Below are 17,611 nucleotides of genomic sequence, written 5' to 3'. Positions count from 1 at the left end.
GACTGGCAGTTGCTCATTCACTAAAATGAAAATGTGGGCCTTTTCTAAGGAAAGGTTCCCTTTGGAAAATTCACCAGGAGGGCTTAGGAAAGGGGAAGATGGTGCCTGGACTGTCTCCTTGCTCTTGTGACCAGCACATCTCCTGATTCACTACACCCATGTGATGGAAGTTACTCTGTCTCCACTCTGAGCACCAGCTGTGGGGGATATTCATGGGCCGGGGGTGCGTTTCATCGTGAGAGCAGCATCACTGGTGGGAGAGGTGCTCCTAGTGAGAACCCAGTGCTTTCTTTGAGCCTTCGTAATTTATAAGAACCTGACACGTTTCTTCACCTGGAAAAGAGTGTAATAGAACTGGCCTCCCAGTATCGAGGTCCCGTTTTACCAAGACTGCTGACCAGTTATTTTCCCAAAGCTGTAATGACCCCATGCATGAACATTCATTTTTGTGATGTTTATTCTAATGGAGTTGAGGTATGAATATGCTTTAAAAAAATTCTATCCTTAATCTTCGATTTGCAAAAGAAATTAATACATTATAAAAGTTTCAAATGGACGGTGTCTGCGTCATCTCTATGAGTATCATAAAAAGTGTCTCTAATGGTATATTTGCTTATAAATCTGCCTAGAAGACTTGGGGCTTGTAGGAAAGCATAGCCTAACAGGCATGCGTGTGTGAGCTGTGATGGCTTTATATATGTTCATTTTTATTTGGTATCGGTACAGCAATACCAACCTTTTTCAAGGTTGGTCACTGACTGTGGATTTACTGCAGAGGAAAGAAACACCACATCATGCCTGAGTAAAATATGTGTGTAGTTCTTGCATATTCATACTAAACCACAAAGGTATCTTAAGTTAATTATCGAGCTACTTAAAAGGCAATGTGCTGCTTTCATATGACCTTCTCATCTGCCAAAATGTATGCTGCACATCACAGCATGATTAGTTAATACCAATTCACAAAATGGAATGCACTTTCTGAATCCTATAGCTCCTCCAGTAAATAAATTGGCCGCACACTTATCTCATGCCAAATGTGCCAGTGATAGAGTTTTTCTAGATAAAAGGAGATATATCAGTATGGAAAGCAGCTGCTGTGATCTTTAGGTGACACTGCGCCAATGAAACCGCCTCGCTTAGTAATCAAGTCAAATTTTACTTGCTGATAAAAACGCTCCCGAGGGCCAGTCCACTCGCGGTGGCTTCATCCGTGCGCCGTGCTGTTCCAGATGGCGTGGAATGGACACACTCACAACCCGGTTCTTGTTGATTTCATCTCCTCTCTTCTACAAAAGGCACAAAGCAGGCACTTTGATTTGATGCTGTGTCGTCTGAGTTGTAATCCAGGATTGTGTACCTCAGCTCTGCTGTGCCTACGATCCCCCCCGCAGGGAGAATGGCTTTTTCAGGCAGCTCTTGGTTACTGTCTGAGGCTGGTGGCAGCCTGGTGCTCCTGAGCTTCCAGAATTCTGACCGCATGTAAGCCCCACCCCAGGTCTCCCCAGCCAGGGACACCTCGCCAACCCTGCCCACAACCTACACCCTTTGTGAATTAGAAAGGTTTTCCCACACCTTGATTCCCCCCCATTTACACTCCATGGGGGTTGGGGGAGGACCTGAGATCCCAGGAGCAGATGCAGAGGCCCTGGGACCTCTCCTTGGATGCCAGTCGCAACCAGTCACTTGGAAAGTATGCACGAGGCAGGATGCCCCTTGCTGTATCTAGTTAGTAAGGGGAGACCTCTGAGGCAGCACCCGTAGGTGGTTCAGAGTGAGTAGAGAAGAAGACCTGGAGAATTATTATTATTTCCCAGATGCTCCAGGCTGGAGCATGGGGTCTTCCTCCCCACCCTGCACGCGGGTTACTAACACCCATCCCTTCTTTCCTTTCCCTGGTGAGTGTATGAGGGCAGCAGAGCCTCTGTCCCAGCTTCACTGGTCCTACCATCCTATTAGTGCAGACAGCAGGAAAGGGGTGGTGACATCTCTGCTCTGTGGCTTCCAGGCAGACCCCTGTTTTGGGAGAGGGCATGAGTATTGAGCTGGTCTTTGCCAAAGAGTGGGTGCTCAGCCCAACTGGGGTGTAGGTCTTTCACCCACACTCCCCACCTCCCCTCAAAGAAGAAGAAGGAGATGGCCCATCCCCTGGGGCTGGGAACCTGCTTAGTGGCTGATTTAGAGAGAAGCTGTTTCCATGGGGCCATTACAAGTTTTGGCATGGGTACACTGATGCGTTCCCTTGTCTCTCTGAGGTTCTTTAAAAATTGCACGGAGTTAGCCAGATCCTGCTTTGAGCCGCTATGGTACTTTGCGCCCTTAAAAAGTCTCCCTGTCCTGGAGGCTGAAGCCCCATCAGGATCCATGGTCTGGTAATTCCACCCCTGCCCCCTCCCGCCATGCCTGGTGAGCCTGCAGCCGCCTGACCATCATCTCCTTTCTTGAAGATTGGAGAAAGCTCTTTTAAGCCCCAACATCCTCCCTTTATAATTCTTTTCTGAATTACTTCTACTGATTCCCAAATTCTCGAGACCATGAAATGAGTTTAAGAGCCACACAAAACATTACCTTTGATTTTTTATTTAAAAATTAATAAAGAACTTAGTGACAAGTATCATAATTTAATCTCTATACGTAATGCCATGTGTACATCTACATATGAGGGAACACTGTACTTTTTACCTCGGTTTTGTATCAAAGTTTTTTACTTAAATCTTTCTAAGAGAAGAATCAGCATCTGTTAGTGACACATTGCAATTAAACTATGAAATGATTTTGAAAATATTTTTTTTTCTACTCTGAAGATAGTCTTATTTTTAAATAGGGATTAGGTTATCTTCAGTTTTCTTTTTGACTCTGAAAATTTTATTTATTTTTTGGTCTAGACTGCTTTCAAACAGTGATGTCAGTTTACTAGGATGCCCTCTTGTTGAGACAGATTTATAGCACTAATTGGAAAGCTGCTAACACCCTTATTTCAATTCACTGAGATAGTTGGGATTCTTAAAACACAAGGGGATATAACTTGTTGCAAACAGTTTTATAACTTCAGTTAAAAACAGTATAAAATACATGAAACACATTTTTTTTTGAATTTTTGTCTACATGAAACAATTGCACTTCCTTCAAGGTACAGGATCAACGTGTCTAGCCTTTTCCTCGCACAAAAATATTTCTCAATTCTGTTTAACTAATATTCAAGGATTTCTATCCTCATGTAGTGTTTCCACAAAAGATGTGTGTTTTTCTTTTAATTAAAGCGTACATCTGCAGTATAGTGTGAGTAACCCCCAAAGGATGCTTACATGATACACTCTTCATTTTTATCAAGTCCGGGTCTGACTGCTGATCACCAGGTCCTCGTAGAATCAAAACACTTAGAACTAAAATAGATTTGCTGTTGAGTCAGGAGGAAAACACATGGCAAGAAATAGCTCCAATGTGAAAAATGCAGGTAGAGATCCTTTTACCAAGGGCAGCCACTTTGTTTTTGGCATCTAATCAATGAGATGTGCACGTCAGCACTAGATTAGATGTGAGACTTCTGGACAGAAACGTGAAGACTGGGTTTCCTGGTATGTTCGCAAACTATTCAAAATTTAAGTCATACAAAAAAAGGCAAAAATAAGATTCCCTATCTCTTATCATGAAAAGCAGGAAGTTGACAGACCAAGTCATTTGTAGATGAGGGGCTTTTGATTTCTATAAAAAGATACTTGCAAAGGTGCAAAAGAATGAGTGGAAAAATAAAGGAACTAAGATTTATATTGCAATGTGTAATCAAAAGAACTCTAAGTGTCACTGTTTATTTAAAAAATACCTAAAAACGTTTGATTCACAGCTTTCCCCTAGGTATGTCATTGAGTACAACTTACTAATACGTTAAATGTAGGTGACGTTAAGTTTGTTGGTAGCAGCTAAACTAAACACGCGGTTTCTCTTTGAGATGGTCGGGTCTTCCACAGTTGTTTCAGAGCAGAACAGGTTGTGTGAAACGTCTGGTCGCGCTTTTGGTGATGAACCGGGTCTCAAAGATTGATCCACAGAAACACTTTCCGGTGGCAGAGAACACCTATGATTTATTGGTGACTGTATTAACCATTGTGTATCTCTATGTGTGTTTTCAAATTCTTGCCAGAATTTATCATTTGGCCTTTGGGTACCAAAAGATTAAAAATGAGATCTAAGAAAGCTTAGTGTCCAATAGCTCTGACCCTGTCAACTTGCAGTGATTAAAGGCATGTCCTGACTTTGGGGGACTCCTGGCTGCTGGCCATTTGGAAAATGAGCAGTAAACATGTCGCAGGTCTGGAGATGAAGAGAATGCTGTTTGAGGTGTCAATGTGACACTGAGATGTGGTCACTTGGCTTAGCGCTACAGCACATGAAGGCAAATATACATATAGTCACATTTTAGAGATTATTTATGGTCTCCGACCACTTGAAAAAATTGTGCTTTCTCCAGAATTTGATGTGCTGAAAATTGCACTCGCCCCCTGCTTATTTGCAAAATTAAACTTAAAAATGAAGTCCTTTGCAAACATAAGGCTTGCTTTTTCTTCTCATTATTAAAAAAAAAATAGGCTTGAAAATAATTATGAGTTTTAGCTGTGTACAGAGTGACAGCCCACCCTCTCGTGAGCTGATAACGTAACACTTGCCGATCTGGGGGGTGGGGTGGGGGCATAGAATTTTTTTTTTTACTTATCATCTTTGACTATATAAGCTTCATTTCAGAGTTTACATCCCACATCCGTGAACTGCAAAGAACAGCTGGCAAGGTGTGACCTTTACTACCTTGCTTCTGAAGGTCATTATCTGTTGGTACAAAGGCCTTTTTGGTAAGCAGGGTGGGAAGTGGGAGGCGCCCGAGCCAGCTGTGGCTCACTCGATCCTGTTCATTTTGGAAAAGGATTTACTTAACTCCAGTGGGTTTTAAAGACGGCCTTTAGACTCCACACGCCATGAGTTTTAAAGAAACCAGAGTTTCCATCTTCCGTGCTTTTTAGATTCGGGTTTGGATTTTTGCTTGGGAGTAGCGGAGTAGGGCTCCTGAGAGTAAGGCGAAGGTGCAACCTGAGTCTCCTCAAAAGGATGGAGTTTCTTCAGAACTGGCTGGAGCTTGTCTTCTTGCTGCTTAAAGTCCAGCTCCACACTGGGAAGAAGAGAGAGGGGAGAATTTAGTGCTTGATCTTTCATATATAAAGATCCCTCTTAGTGACCGCAAAATGTGGCAACATCCTACCAGGGTGATGATCGTATGCGTTGTGTTTATTATGAAATTTTATGGCTCAGTTGTAAGTAGTCAGCTCTGATCTGTTTGAGCTCTGTGTCACTGTGAACCATCTCAGATAGGTTCATTTTCTTCGAGAATAACTTACTTGGCTTTCGTGGAGAGCCTTTGAAGTTTTATTAATGTATTCAGTTGGTGTCAGAGTATATAATGTGTTTGTTGTAATGAAAAAGATGACATCCGAATAGCCCTTTTGCTTGTCCGTAGACTGCACACACGTGCTTCACGGAATAAACAGGTAACCCAAAGTATGAGTGTTCAGGGGCCATCCAGGCACAGATAGAGCAGGGGTGGGAAAGCCCTGTGCCCGTGCACCTTTTCACAAGATCAGAGAAATCCATGGATCTCACCTCAGACGGTTGTGGCATGACATGACCTTGGGTTATGTTCGTATGAAATCTCATTGCCTACCAAAATGGTAAGAGCCACGATATCCAACCTCAGGGAAAATAGCATGTTTATAGAGTCAGTGCCATTGAACATCACTCAGTTGTGATCAGAAACAGGTTTTTAAGCAAGAACACGGTGTTTGGTGAAAATAACCAAACATCGTAATGACATTGCTGAAGCCAAAGTGTGCAGACATGTAGCCATGTGGAAGGACCTTCGGCAGTAGTGATGATGTTTTTGTTAGAATGGCAGGATTCAAGGCAATTTTTTTCTTATGAAATTTCTCCACAGAATACTGCAGCTTGCCTGGTGTCCTTCCTGTTCTTCATGGCCCACTGTTGGATCCCCTAACTTCTAGAGGGTCCCCTTGGCCTTTGGGATGGAACGCCCTGGTCCAATGACACTTTCTGTGATGGTCCCTGTAGTGATGAGCCTTGCCTCCCTTCTTACCACCCGTATTCCCTGGTTATTTGAACATGAGCGCTGCATCACACCAGGCCTCCAGAGAATTCTGCCCTGTGTTCCTTCCATGTCCGGTCTGGATGCCGATTAAATGTCAGTAGATTTCAGTAAAGGCTCAGCAGTGATGATAATACATGAGCTCATAACATTTTATATCTAGTAGAACCGTAAACCATTTATAAACATGAAATCCTATTGATTTAGAGAACCATTAATCCTAGCCAAATTTTGACATTTTGGAAAGACAAAACAGCAAAGCTGTATTATCTGGAGTTTTAAAAACAAGTTCAAGACCCATCTAATGGACCATTTTATGTCTGAAATCCACTGTTCAATTTTTCTTATCATCGAAGACTATAATAGTACTGGAAAAATTAAAAATATTGTCAGAGAAGTTTATGGCTAGTTAACCCCTGCTCCCAAAACAAGAATTATTTTTTTTCCCTCCATTTCAAAGGGCCTTTTTGAGTTATGCTGCAGTTTATGGGAGGCAGAATGAAAACCTCGTGAACTCGTGCCTTGCTAATCGAGAACACATGATCACGTGGGCACAGTTCCCCTGCAGGGGAGTTGCAGACGGTGGAAACCTGCATGTATGAACCACGAGCACAGTTACGCGGTGCGGTAGGAGGGACAAGGACCCACGCTGCCTTTCTTCTTGTTTCTCTGGGGGCCGCAGGGGCTCTGACAAGTCCCTGCCCCTTTCTTAACGTTCAGGGTCCCTAACTTCAAGGGGTATAATAATGACTGGCCTGACTATCTCCCTGAATTATGGTAAGGATTTCCGACCCCCACACCCCGCTAAGAAAAATCCGTGAAAAACTTTATACTAAAGTATAAGATGCAGTTCACATATTACTTAAGCCTTATTATCTGTTGATCACTCATCCTGTAATGGGAGCAAGAGCTAGCAGTGATAAAGATGCCTATGGAGGAATGCTTCTGCTTGGACCCTTAACGAGGAGAACCAAGGACCTTGCAGTCAAGTTTGTGAGACATTGTGGTAGCCACCACGGTAGGTTAGGTACCAAAGGGTAATTTTATCAGGTCCTTGGTTAATCCTGGAAGCGTGCTTTCCAGATCATAACCACTGCAACAGTTCCAGGTAGGTTTTGAGTTATTAGATTGGCAGGCGGGTGCTGGCGTTTCCTAGGCTAACAGTACAATTCTGGGTACCTGTAATTATTGAATTCCCATTAAGCCGCTACATTGGGAATCCTGTTATTAACCAATTTATCACACCGCGGAACCATGTAATCACAGAGTAATCTAATCTGAGTTCTTGTTAACAAAATGACTCGACTCTGTCTGTCGAGTTGATTCCTGTTTGCCCTCCCCCGTTACTGAGAAGCTGCCCTCAGGAGCAGCAGCAGGAGCAGGCTTCTTTATGGCAGGAGTGTGTATGGGCCACCATTGCCCGTGGGACAGCCCCTGCTGGGGCTGGCAGTGACCTTGAGCCATGTCCCTCCCTCCCCTCCTGTCACTCACAAGTGCCAGTGCATCTGCCTGTGGGACATGTGCCCCGGCTGTCAGACACATGATGTGTATCATTGTGTACACTCTTTTCCTCTGGGGGCCTTTGGTCATTATGGAAGGAACACACCAAGTCACCGGGTTGATTGGAAGCAGACAACTGGCTGGAGAGGGCAGTGTCTGAAGGTTAGTAGTCTGGCCAACTCTGGCAGACACAGAGCAAAGGTCCCTTTAGTTAAGAAAGGAGCACCTGCTGTCCTGGCTAGAGCAGAGGACTGGGACAGAAGCCACCACTGGACACAGGGCGCTTTGACTCTATGCATAGACCCCTTCATCCCCCGAGTTACCCAAACAGCACCAGGGGAGGCTGCCCTCACTCTGGGCTCTGCCGCCGATGCTTGCGTGACACTAGGTATGGGGCGAGGGCCCAAGCATGCTGCCTGGCAGGCGGTGTGGTGGGGAAGTGGTCGGCACTGCTGCTGTCTTTGTGGCTCTTACCTTTCTCCCTGCCTGAAACACCTGTTCTTGCTGCTGGCGTGACTGGCCACTCCTCATCCCTCTGTCCCCCCAGGTACCCATGTTCTCCTCATTCTCTAGCCACCTTCTGACAGATCCTCTAGCACCACGCCTTTCTTTTCTCCTTTTGTGCCTCACCACGAATAATTATTTGTTTCTGTATTATTTTGCCTCCATCCCTCAAATGCAGGTGCTGGGATTAGGGGGGGATATTGTCCCATCCCCATTCCCAGGACTTACACAGAGCTTGGATCATGGAAGTTGACTCTGTAATATTTACTGAATTAAACAAATGAGCACAGAGCCTTAAAAGACAGATTCTCCTTGGCTTTGGTCCCACTTGCCCTGGGCTGCTCTGTTTGGTCGGCGCCGTAGCCCATGCCCTCTCTCTCTTCCCATGCTGAGCCCACTCCTTAGCCCAGACAAACAAGGCTTCTCCTGGAAGAAGTTGGTGGGCCCACTCCAGGTGGAATCTGGCCCAGCTCCATTCTATCAACTTAATTGAAGAAGATGGTAAAACATTTTCTGCAGCACACACAGACAAGGATCTTTTTGGAGCTTGGCCCCTGTACTTCCAGTTCCTACTTCCATTTTTCTGGAAGAGTCTGCAGTAGGATCTTGGAAGGACTGGATGGGATCGGTAGGGTGCTCATGAGTGGCCAGCTGTTTGCGAGCTCTGCTCAGGGGAACTTAGGAGTGGTATTTTATTCTTCCCGTGGGCTGGAGGCCCTGGTGGTGTCTTCCCCTCTGTCAAAGGTGACTTGCCTCCACCGTGCAGTTTGGTTCTGCTTCCCCAGCTCAGAGACTTCTCCCCTGGTGGACCGAACAGATGAGAAGGTTTATATTGCAAGTCTGGGCTGTAGACCTCATGACCCTTCAGGACCCGGTGGGGGGTTTAAACAGCTTAACGTACCCTCCAGGGCCTGTGTGCCCAACAGCACACACGAGGCTGGACGCTGCTGATGCCGCCACCCATCTCCTGCAGGCGGGGGCTGGTATGTGATGCACTGTCATGGGGAGACGTGCATTATGCTGAATGCTGTGTGTCAGGAGGATAAGCAGCCTGGAAAAAGTCCTGACTCTTGAGTTTCAATACCAAAAGGGGCCGGAGCCAGGCCAGCCTTACCTGTGCTCGGTGTTCTTAAATGCCTGAACAAAGCACAGGCTTCAGCTTGTGCTGGGAGACAAACGATGCCCAGAAGTCCCAGGGCTGCATAGGAGGCATAGCTCCCCAGGAGCTCCTGTTATTTACCTTGACATCTCTCCTTTCCCTGCATCCCCTTCTCCCTTCAGACAACCAAACCATTTGACCGAATGCTTTGTGTTGAGAACACCCTGTGAGCTGAAGGCCCGCCACGGTGCTATTGCAAAGCCATTTGCCGAACTCCCCGTGACTCACTGTGGTAAACAATTAAAGCGGCGGGACGTAGATTCAATTTCTTGGGTTAGTCTTTTTCTCTTTTAAAAATGGGAGTCTTAGGATGGAGACTTTTCCTGCAAAATTATTATTCAGTACATTTCCAAAGAAATAAAAATCTGTCCTCAGTCTCAGGCTGCTCCGTCAGCTGGCACCCCAGCTTTGTTCTCTTCCTGGAGGCTCTGCTAAGGCTTTGTAGTAACACCTCTTCCCCTCCTCTTCCCCCACTCGCTTTGCCTTTGCAGAGGAGTGTGGTTGTAGCTTCTCCAGTCGGTGCTCTGCTCGCTTGATGCTCCTATAAATACTTGGACCCTGCCACAGTTTCTTTAGCACGCTGTCGCCAACTCCTCAAGTTAATTTAAGGGGAATGTAGTTAAAACATCCCTTTCTTCAGTCCTCTGTGTGCAGCCGTTAGGAGTTAAAAAGCAAGTGAGTTTGGCTCCAAAGCACTTGTGTTTTCCGCAGTGGAGGAAAACCTGGAACCTCAGATTTCTCCAGCTTCGGCCACCTCGGTGGGCTCTGTAGACTGCAGAGCAGGAACGTCTGTTTTTAATTCTCCCTGAATTAGATCACCGAGTTCCCCCAGCGCTCTCTGTGGCTCTGACTGACTCACGCTCGGCCACTGTGGATAAATCATCTCACCTATGGGGACCTGAGCTTGCTGGGTCGTGAAACAATAGTGGAGATATGCTCTTCCCCCACATGGGGGTTCTGCGGCACATCCTCGAGTGCAGGGAAACAGCACAGCGCGGGGTGTGGTGGCTCTTGCTGTGTAGATCTAGGTGGGACAGACCGAGTTCCCCAAGGCTCAGTGCTCTGTGTCTAGGGCTGGAACCTGGCCGGCTCCGTGTCAGCACCACGGACAGCTCCACCGCTCCGAGGGACCCTAAGGTTAGGCTCCTAAGGCAGGCTGGCTGTTGCCCTTGCAAGCTGGGTGAACTGAGGCAAGTCTCTTCCTCCTGGGCTTTGATTTCTGTACATGACCCTGCCCATGCCTCCAGGTAGTTGAACTGGGACCCCAAACAGCCATCATACTCTTCCCAAATCCATCTCCCATTTGAATATTTGAGGGGCACCATACATCCAGCTTGTCTCCAATCAGATCTTTCCTTGGGCCCGCTGCTCTGTCCTCCCAAACGCAGCCAACATTCATCCAGGTGGCCAAGCTTGCACCTTGGCATCAAGCTCCACCAGTTCTTTTTGCTCGATCCCATACCCGCATCAGGTTATTTGCCCTCTGCAGGCTCCAGCATCCTTCCTCTTGGGCCAACCACTACTACCCTTGTCGAAACCTTCAGAAGTTAGTCCTCTGACCACTGAAACAGCCCAGCAGTAGGCTTGCTTTCTCCCTCTCCCCCTCCTCTGTCTCCTCGCTCTCCCCTTCATTCTCTCCCCTCATCCCCATCATTCTCTCCCCTCTTCCTCCCTGTCTCTCCTCTCTCCCCCCTCTTTCCCTCCTCATCTTTCCCCCTCCCTCCCTGTCTCTCCCTGTCCCTCTCTCCCTCCTCCTTGTCTCTCTCCCCTCCCCTTCGTTGTCTCCCCTCTCCCTTTCTCTCTTCTGCTGTCTCCACCCCTCCATCTTTCCCCTCCGTCTCTTTTCCCCCCTCTCCCCTCTCTAAACCATCTCCCAGTTACCTTCCAGAGTCACCTCTGGAAATCCTGAAACTCCTTGGCACAGTCCTGCTCATCCTTCAGCCTAGCTCACGTCACCTCTTTCTGTGGCGTTTCCAGAATAACCACACCTGCCCGCTCTCTGTCCTGTCCAGACTCTCCTCACGCATGGTTGTCTCCCCATCTTTCCTAGAGCAAGTCTATCTCACATTGGATTGTAGCTGTTTTTTCTCATGACTGTGAACTCATTGAGGGACAGACCCTATTTAATTCTTCTGGTCAAGATGCAATGAGTACAGTGTCCGGCTCAGAACTTGCTTTGTTACTGAACTGAAATAAACAGATGAACTGGACCCAAACCCCCTCACTTCTTATCTCTGCAGAATGCTGTTCTTTTATTTTATATTTTATCATCAAAATGAATATACGTATATGAAATATGTCTATGTATTATATACCTATGTTATGTATTATCTGTGGATCCCATTCCACTAGTTTCAAATAGTAATAATTTGTATTACCAGCTTTTAACACTTTGAACATAGAAATGATTCATCATAACTTTAGATCCTTCTCTATTATTTCACATAGTAGGTGCATAATTCAAGTTTATGGAATCACTATAAGATATAAAATACCAGAAGTAGATGAGTATTCAATAATATTAATGCCCAGACTATAAGATCTCTCCCCCTTCCCTGCTATGCTATGGCAAGGAAATTATGATTACAGTTATAAAAACCAATACACTAGCCTGTTGTCGTAGCTATAATTATATTGTTATTGTTATTTGTTAGTGACTTTTCTGAACGGTTATATATCCTGACCACACTGGAGAACAGTCCTCCTCTTTGGTGCTTGGCTAAGCTCCATCCTTGGTCTCCATCTTATCTTTGAGTTCCTCTGGAATACAAATAACTAGTCTGGCATCCACGCCTTCTCGAAGTGCCTGAGTTTGTGGGCTGGCCAGATGCACCAGGATCAAGGAACCACGTGTTAGCTTCCCATAAATTGTACCGCAGAGAGGTGAAAGTGGAAAAGACTTCAGCTCTATTTATAACCTCCACCCATAATAATTTCTTGAGTAGGAAAGGGACCAGATCACTAACAAGAGTGTTACATGTGTATTAAGCATCTCCTATGCCACACTCCTGGCCAGCCACAAAGCAGCTACATAGTAATTACAAGAGTACAATAACTATTAAATGTAGCCTGCCACTATGCTGCTGTCTCTGGCGCCACTGAAGGCCATGCGGTTTTTTTTTTTTTTTTTTTTTTTTTTTTAAATCTTTGGGCAAGTTGTGCATTGGAACTGCAGTTAAAAGGAGAAAATAAAAAACTCTTCAAAATTGGTTGTAGTGAGTCCGGTAAGTGCCGGAATGGACCACTAGGTTAGGTTACTGAGGGTTGGCCAACACCTTGGACTGTCACTTCATCTGCTCTTACCATTTTCAGGATGGGCACATTTCTGCCTAGGAGGCAAATGACTTCCTAAGGTCATAGTGCTGGAGGTAATATGCAAAGCAGCCTGACCCCCTGGGCCACCAACCTAGGACTTGAATTCTAGATGCTCCAAGGAGCTCTCCCTCTATTGATCTGAGCTGAGTTATGCCATCTGTGCTGATAGGAAGCAATGAGAGTCGCATCACTCAGACTGGAAAACCATTAGCTTCTTTTGCGAGTCCTCTGGTGTCACCAGTGACCATGTAAATCCTGGGCTCCCCACTCACCCCCCAGGGATGTGGTGTGTAAGAGAGGAGCTCTTTCAAGAGGGCTGATGGGAGAGTCTGTCGTGTGGTCTTAGCAACCAATATCCTCTCTAATCGCCATGTTCCCTGTGGAATTTCAAATGATCTAACTCAGGCATTGTGGTAGGAACCAAGTCCTGCATCTGGCCCCTAAGAAAAAAAAAACCACTTCGTATTCGTGTAAAAATGAATTACATCCATTTTCTCATGATCCTGACAGTGCAACCTCCTCCCAAAGGTTTTGGACATCGGTGATGCCTCCTTAATTATTACCTCTGGGTATAACCAAGGGTGAGGGTTCTAAGAGGAGGGTGATCAGTGTAATCAACCTTTCTTTGCTGAATACATTTTAACTAATTGCTTTAAAAACAATATGTTGAGATAAGTAGTTGGTTTTCAGTTTTCCAGTCTCTAATACATATCAGAGTTCCATGTTAGAATGAAGGTGTTGCTATTACAAAAGCCTAAATCCTTATATATTGGGGAAAAAGAAATAATGTATTTTACAAATTCTGATGGAATGGGAAAAAAAAAAACTCTGATTATTGGCTTTGGGAATTTTCAAGGAGAATTCTGCGGTCTGTTAAATCTTCTGTTCTGACTTTTAATTTACTTTATTAAAAAAAAAATACTTCCTTATGCCAGAGTCATACTATGTAAGGTATTACCCTGGGACTCCTTCCTGTCATCTTCCTAACATACCATCATTCACTGTAAATACAAAGAAGAGAACGCTAAATATTAGACAAAAGGCTAATTTCCTCCACATCAGTTCATGTTGTTAAAGAACTTAATATGCACAAGTGGCAGTAATTAGAGCAGGACTGGAAAGAGCACTTCCACTAAGAGATAATCACTAAATGACAAAGGCTGCAGAGATCTCACTCCAAGTGGGCTCTGGACAGGCTAGACTTGGCACCATTTCTGCATACAAATGCAATTACCTCTCTTAACAATAAGACTTCATTAGTCGTGAGGCTTTCAGTGCTGGTGGCTGTCCTGATCATGCGTCACCCTCACCAGCTCTTTGCAGTTTGTGCAGTACACCAGAATCGGTAAAATTTCCATGCACAGTTTTATTTAGAATCTTTGCGTCCTTATATTCTGTGCTCTTAATGGCGATGCAATGAATTACCAAGGACGATATGAGGAAGTGCCACCCGTTACTTCTGTGGATTCCTCCTTCCATCTCATATAAGGGTAATTGATTCATCTTCCCTGAAATCCTCCAGTCATTTTGGAAACAAACGTGCAGAATTTAGGAACTTCCTGCCAGATGAGCAGTCAGGGATCGTGAGGTCCCACAAGGTTCCCAGATGCTGTAAAGATGAGTGTGCACATGCGGTGAGGCATCCCCTTCCGCCCCTGGGGAAAGTCTGGCTGTTTCTCTCCTTGGTTCCTGCCCCTCGTTCCTGACTCTGTAGCCTGGGGGGTGGGGGTGGGCTCTAGAGCACATGACTGAACCCTCCCCAGCATGCTGTCCTTCCCAGATGATCCCACCGCCTGTGAGTCGGCCCCCTCCCAGGTCCGGCATCCCCGCTTCCTTCAACTTCTCTTTATCTGTCTTTTGTCCTTGTGTCTGTGGCACACACCATTCCAGCAGAAGGTTCTCCTTTGTCAGAGCTCTGCTGTTGCAGAGTCTTAGGGTAGCGGGTGTATGTGGGGTTATCTTCAGCCAGATTACCGACTTCTTTCCATCTCCCAGTGACTGGGGTGAAGCCTCCCATTTCCTAGGCATCCTAGTGAAAATGCTTGCTGCAGAAATGCCTATAAGCACCGCATGGAAAGGGCTTGGATATTTAACCAAAATGGTTGGTTGAAATCCTGCCCATGCTTGACCATCAGTGGATCATATCAAATGACAAAAATAGGACATAGACAACATGGCCTTATGCAAGATCCCCCTCCCTCAGTGGGACTGAAAGCAAAGCAGACCCTCAACATTCCTGTCCATACAGATTCCTGTCCCTTTCCTGGTCCCCCACATAATTAGTGTACCTGGAGGCCAGCTGTGTGGTGGCCTTGATGTGTGGAAATGGAGCATGTGTAGGCAGCGTCCTCCTGGAGGGAACAGTAGCATCAGGGCTTCTGACTAATGGTGGGAATTCTAACACAGGAAATTTTTAAATTCTGGTAAAGATCCTATTTAATGAATCCAAATCAGCATCATTATTACCTTTTAATTTTGCTCTCATTCTCAAAAGCCTTAGAATTGAGGTTGGCCCGTGCTTTTTTCATAAAAACGTACAAATTTGAATTCAAGCCATTTTGTTGTGGTATTATTTTACGAATTAACCACTTCAGTAAAGGAGGGAAATGGTGTATTTCATTGTTCCTTTCTGAAACACAATCTGAACAAAAGGTGAATCATCAGTAGTGTGACTCATCAGATTCGTCTGACAAGAGAATTAACCAAGATAGGCTGGGTACAAAGCATCTGAACTGCTTATGAGCAAATATTATATTAGTAATTTATCCTTAAAACATTTTCTGAAATAATTACAGCATATTGTGACAGGAAATATGGATGATTAGCCAGAAAAGTTTTACTAAAGAAAACTGAAACCTGTATTTCTGTTAATCTTTTTTCATGCCGAGATGGTCTTTCACTAGAAATTCATAGTTGGTCCAGATCACAATCCAAGGGATGTCATCTTAGGAAAAAATGTAATCATGTCAACCACCTCAAAATTCCCGATTATGGGAAGTGTTACTTTTGATGTTGGAGGTTTTAGTGGACCAGCGAGCAGGGCCAGCTATTGGCTGCCCAGGAACGGTTGTTGGGCTCTACGTAAATCCGATTTGCTAACGCAGGAATGGATGTTACTTGGTTGAGAAATGCCTTGTGACTGTCCACACTTTTCCTTCCGTGTATACTTTCTGTGGAAGCTCAGAGTCAGTCCTGCAGTAAATCGCTTGTAAATCACTCAGTCAGCAAGCTTTCAGAGCTGGAAGGGACCTATCTGATCCTTGTGTGCTGTTCCACGTGACTTTAGAGATTTAGTGGCCACCCCGACAAAGAGAGAGAGGGTGGGGGTACCTCTGGGGCACCTGATGCCTGAGCAGCAGGCTCTCATAGGCTGATGGTACCAACCTTTGGCTTGTGGTACTGGCAGCCTTTTCCCCTGAAATTGCTTCAAGACCTTTTGTCCTTTTGATGTTTCTTCCAAGTCCTGTATATTTCCACGACAGACTTATTTTTTACAGGGAAATATGTACCGCCGCCCATGGCAAAGGTACACATTTATTACAGGACCGTGTTGATAAAACTGCAGGCAGCCAGGTCTTGAACATGGCACCCTTTGCACCTCCCTGGGCCAAGTGTTACTGGAAACACAGTGGATTTTTATGCTGTTCGGAGAGGGTAATTGGGTTTTGAGTGAAAAGTGGTGTGTACATGCAGGACAGGGAGGGTCAAATTCATTGACCTCCAGGGCTCTCTGCCTACCCGCGAACAGGCACGACAAATTGCAACATGTGGCTCTAGCAGCTATGATGGCCTCTTGTGTGCTCTCAGTTTCTGGGATAACCACCATCTTTTGGGATCTAAAATTTTTTTTATTTTGAAACTCCTTTAACCTGTTCAGTCTGGAGGTTCGCGAGGCACCCCATGGGAAAGACCAAGAACAGTGGCCGAGATGGTGGTATGGGGACTGAGGTCTAGGATGCAGGCGCTGCAGGCGCTGGTATCTGAGAGCTCGGGTGCCAGAGCCACACTTGGAACCCACTGCAAGGACCCTGTCCTTGAGCTACCTTGGTGATGGGGCCCTCTCTCTACACAGTTGTGTGCAGGAACTGAAGGAGGATTTGCTTGCAAGTTTCCTCGGTGAGAAGAAATGGACTTAAATCATAAAGCCTCTGAAATCTGTGCCCTCCCTTTGGCTCACTTCTCAGATATTACGGCTGTGCACTGTGACCGGGTCCCCCGAACAGGTGATCTCTCCTGCATAAGGACTATGAGTTCTGAATGCTTTTCTACCAAAGAAACCTCTGTTCTTCATTAAGCATTTGGCATTTGAGGATTAAATCATAGGGCTGACCGGAAACTGAGAAGCCACCAAGCTGAATTCCTCCTTGATGTCCTTTCTCTTTTGACAAAAGGGAACCCTCCAATAGGGAAGTTATGTATCAACCATTGCCAGCCATCAGGGCAGTCTCGGAGAGATGCAAGTCTTCAAGGAGCCAGACCAGTATCCTTTTATCATTGTAGGTTACTCTTCGGTATTCAGACAGTATGACGGAAGCCCCCTTGGTGGCTGTCCTGAGTTAACTACCATGTAGTTCCCTGTGACACAACTGATGCCTACACAGGCCATCGCTCCTGCTGAACAGGCTTCCTGTAGGTGACTTCCTGTAGGGTCGCCTACAAACCCTTTATTCTTAACCTGCTGCTGAATGCTCACCAAGAGGATCTTGTGTTTGGATCTGTTTCATTTGTGCCTATCACTGAAATGGTATCATTTATTTGAATGTTGCATAAATCAATGTAATAGGACATAAACCAACAACGTAGAACTTAGGCAAGAGAGAATTATTTCTGTGAGTTAGGTGCTTTGAACAGAGTAAGGTGTGACCAGATATCAAGTGTGAAAAAGGTACAGGCAGTCAGGATCTAGAAGTGTTGTGAAATCAGATTCCCCCTGCAAGGTGGTTCACGGAAAAATCCCTTGGAACTTGAGTGGGGTGCCCATATTTATAGAA

At 45.5% G+C, this 17,611-nt stretch overlaps 2 protein-coding genes across 6 annotated transcripts in view; one reads left to right on the top strand and one right to left on the bottom strand.

Moving 5' to 3' along the window:
* The window catches only part of DOCK1 (dedicator of cytokinesis 1), a 497,787-nt gene that overhangs the window by 198,689 nt on the left and 281,487 nt on the right, over positions 1-17,611 (top strand). The window lies entirely within an intron of this gene.
* INSYN2A (inhibitory synaptic factor 2A) overlaps positions 387-17,611 on the bottom strand; it is a 60,849-nt gene continuing 43,624 nt past the window's right edge. For 2 of the 4 annotated variants that reach the window (XM_041744688.1, XM_041744689.1), the window contains one exon: positions 387-5,155. In XM_041744688.1, the coding sequence (XP_041600622.1) occupies positions 4,972-5,155 (184 nt within the window). In that variant the 3' untranslated portion in view covers positions 387-4,971. Of the gene's footprint in view, positions 5,156-7,448; positions 8,948-17,611 lie in introns of those variants that run through there. The other 2 variants (XM_041744691.1, XM_041744690.1) reach the window with 2 other exon arrangements.

Source organism: Vulpes lagopus, chromosome 2, assembly GCF_018345385.1.
Source record: "Vulpes lagopus strain Blue_001 chromosome 2, ASM1834538v1, whole genome shotgun sequence".
Taxonomy (NCBI): Eukaryota; Metazoa; Chordata; class Mammalia; order Carnivora; family Canidae; genus Vulpes; species Vulpes lagopus.
The sequence above is the reverse complement of the archived record's forward strand: the minus strand, read 5'-3'. Positions and strand labels throughout refer to the sequence as shown.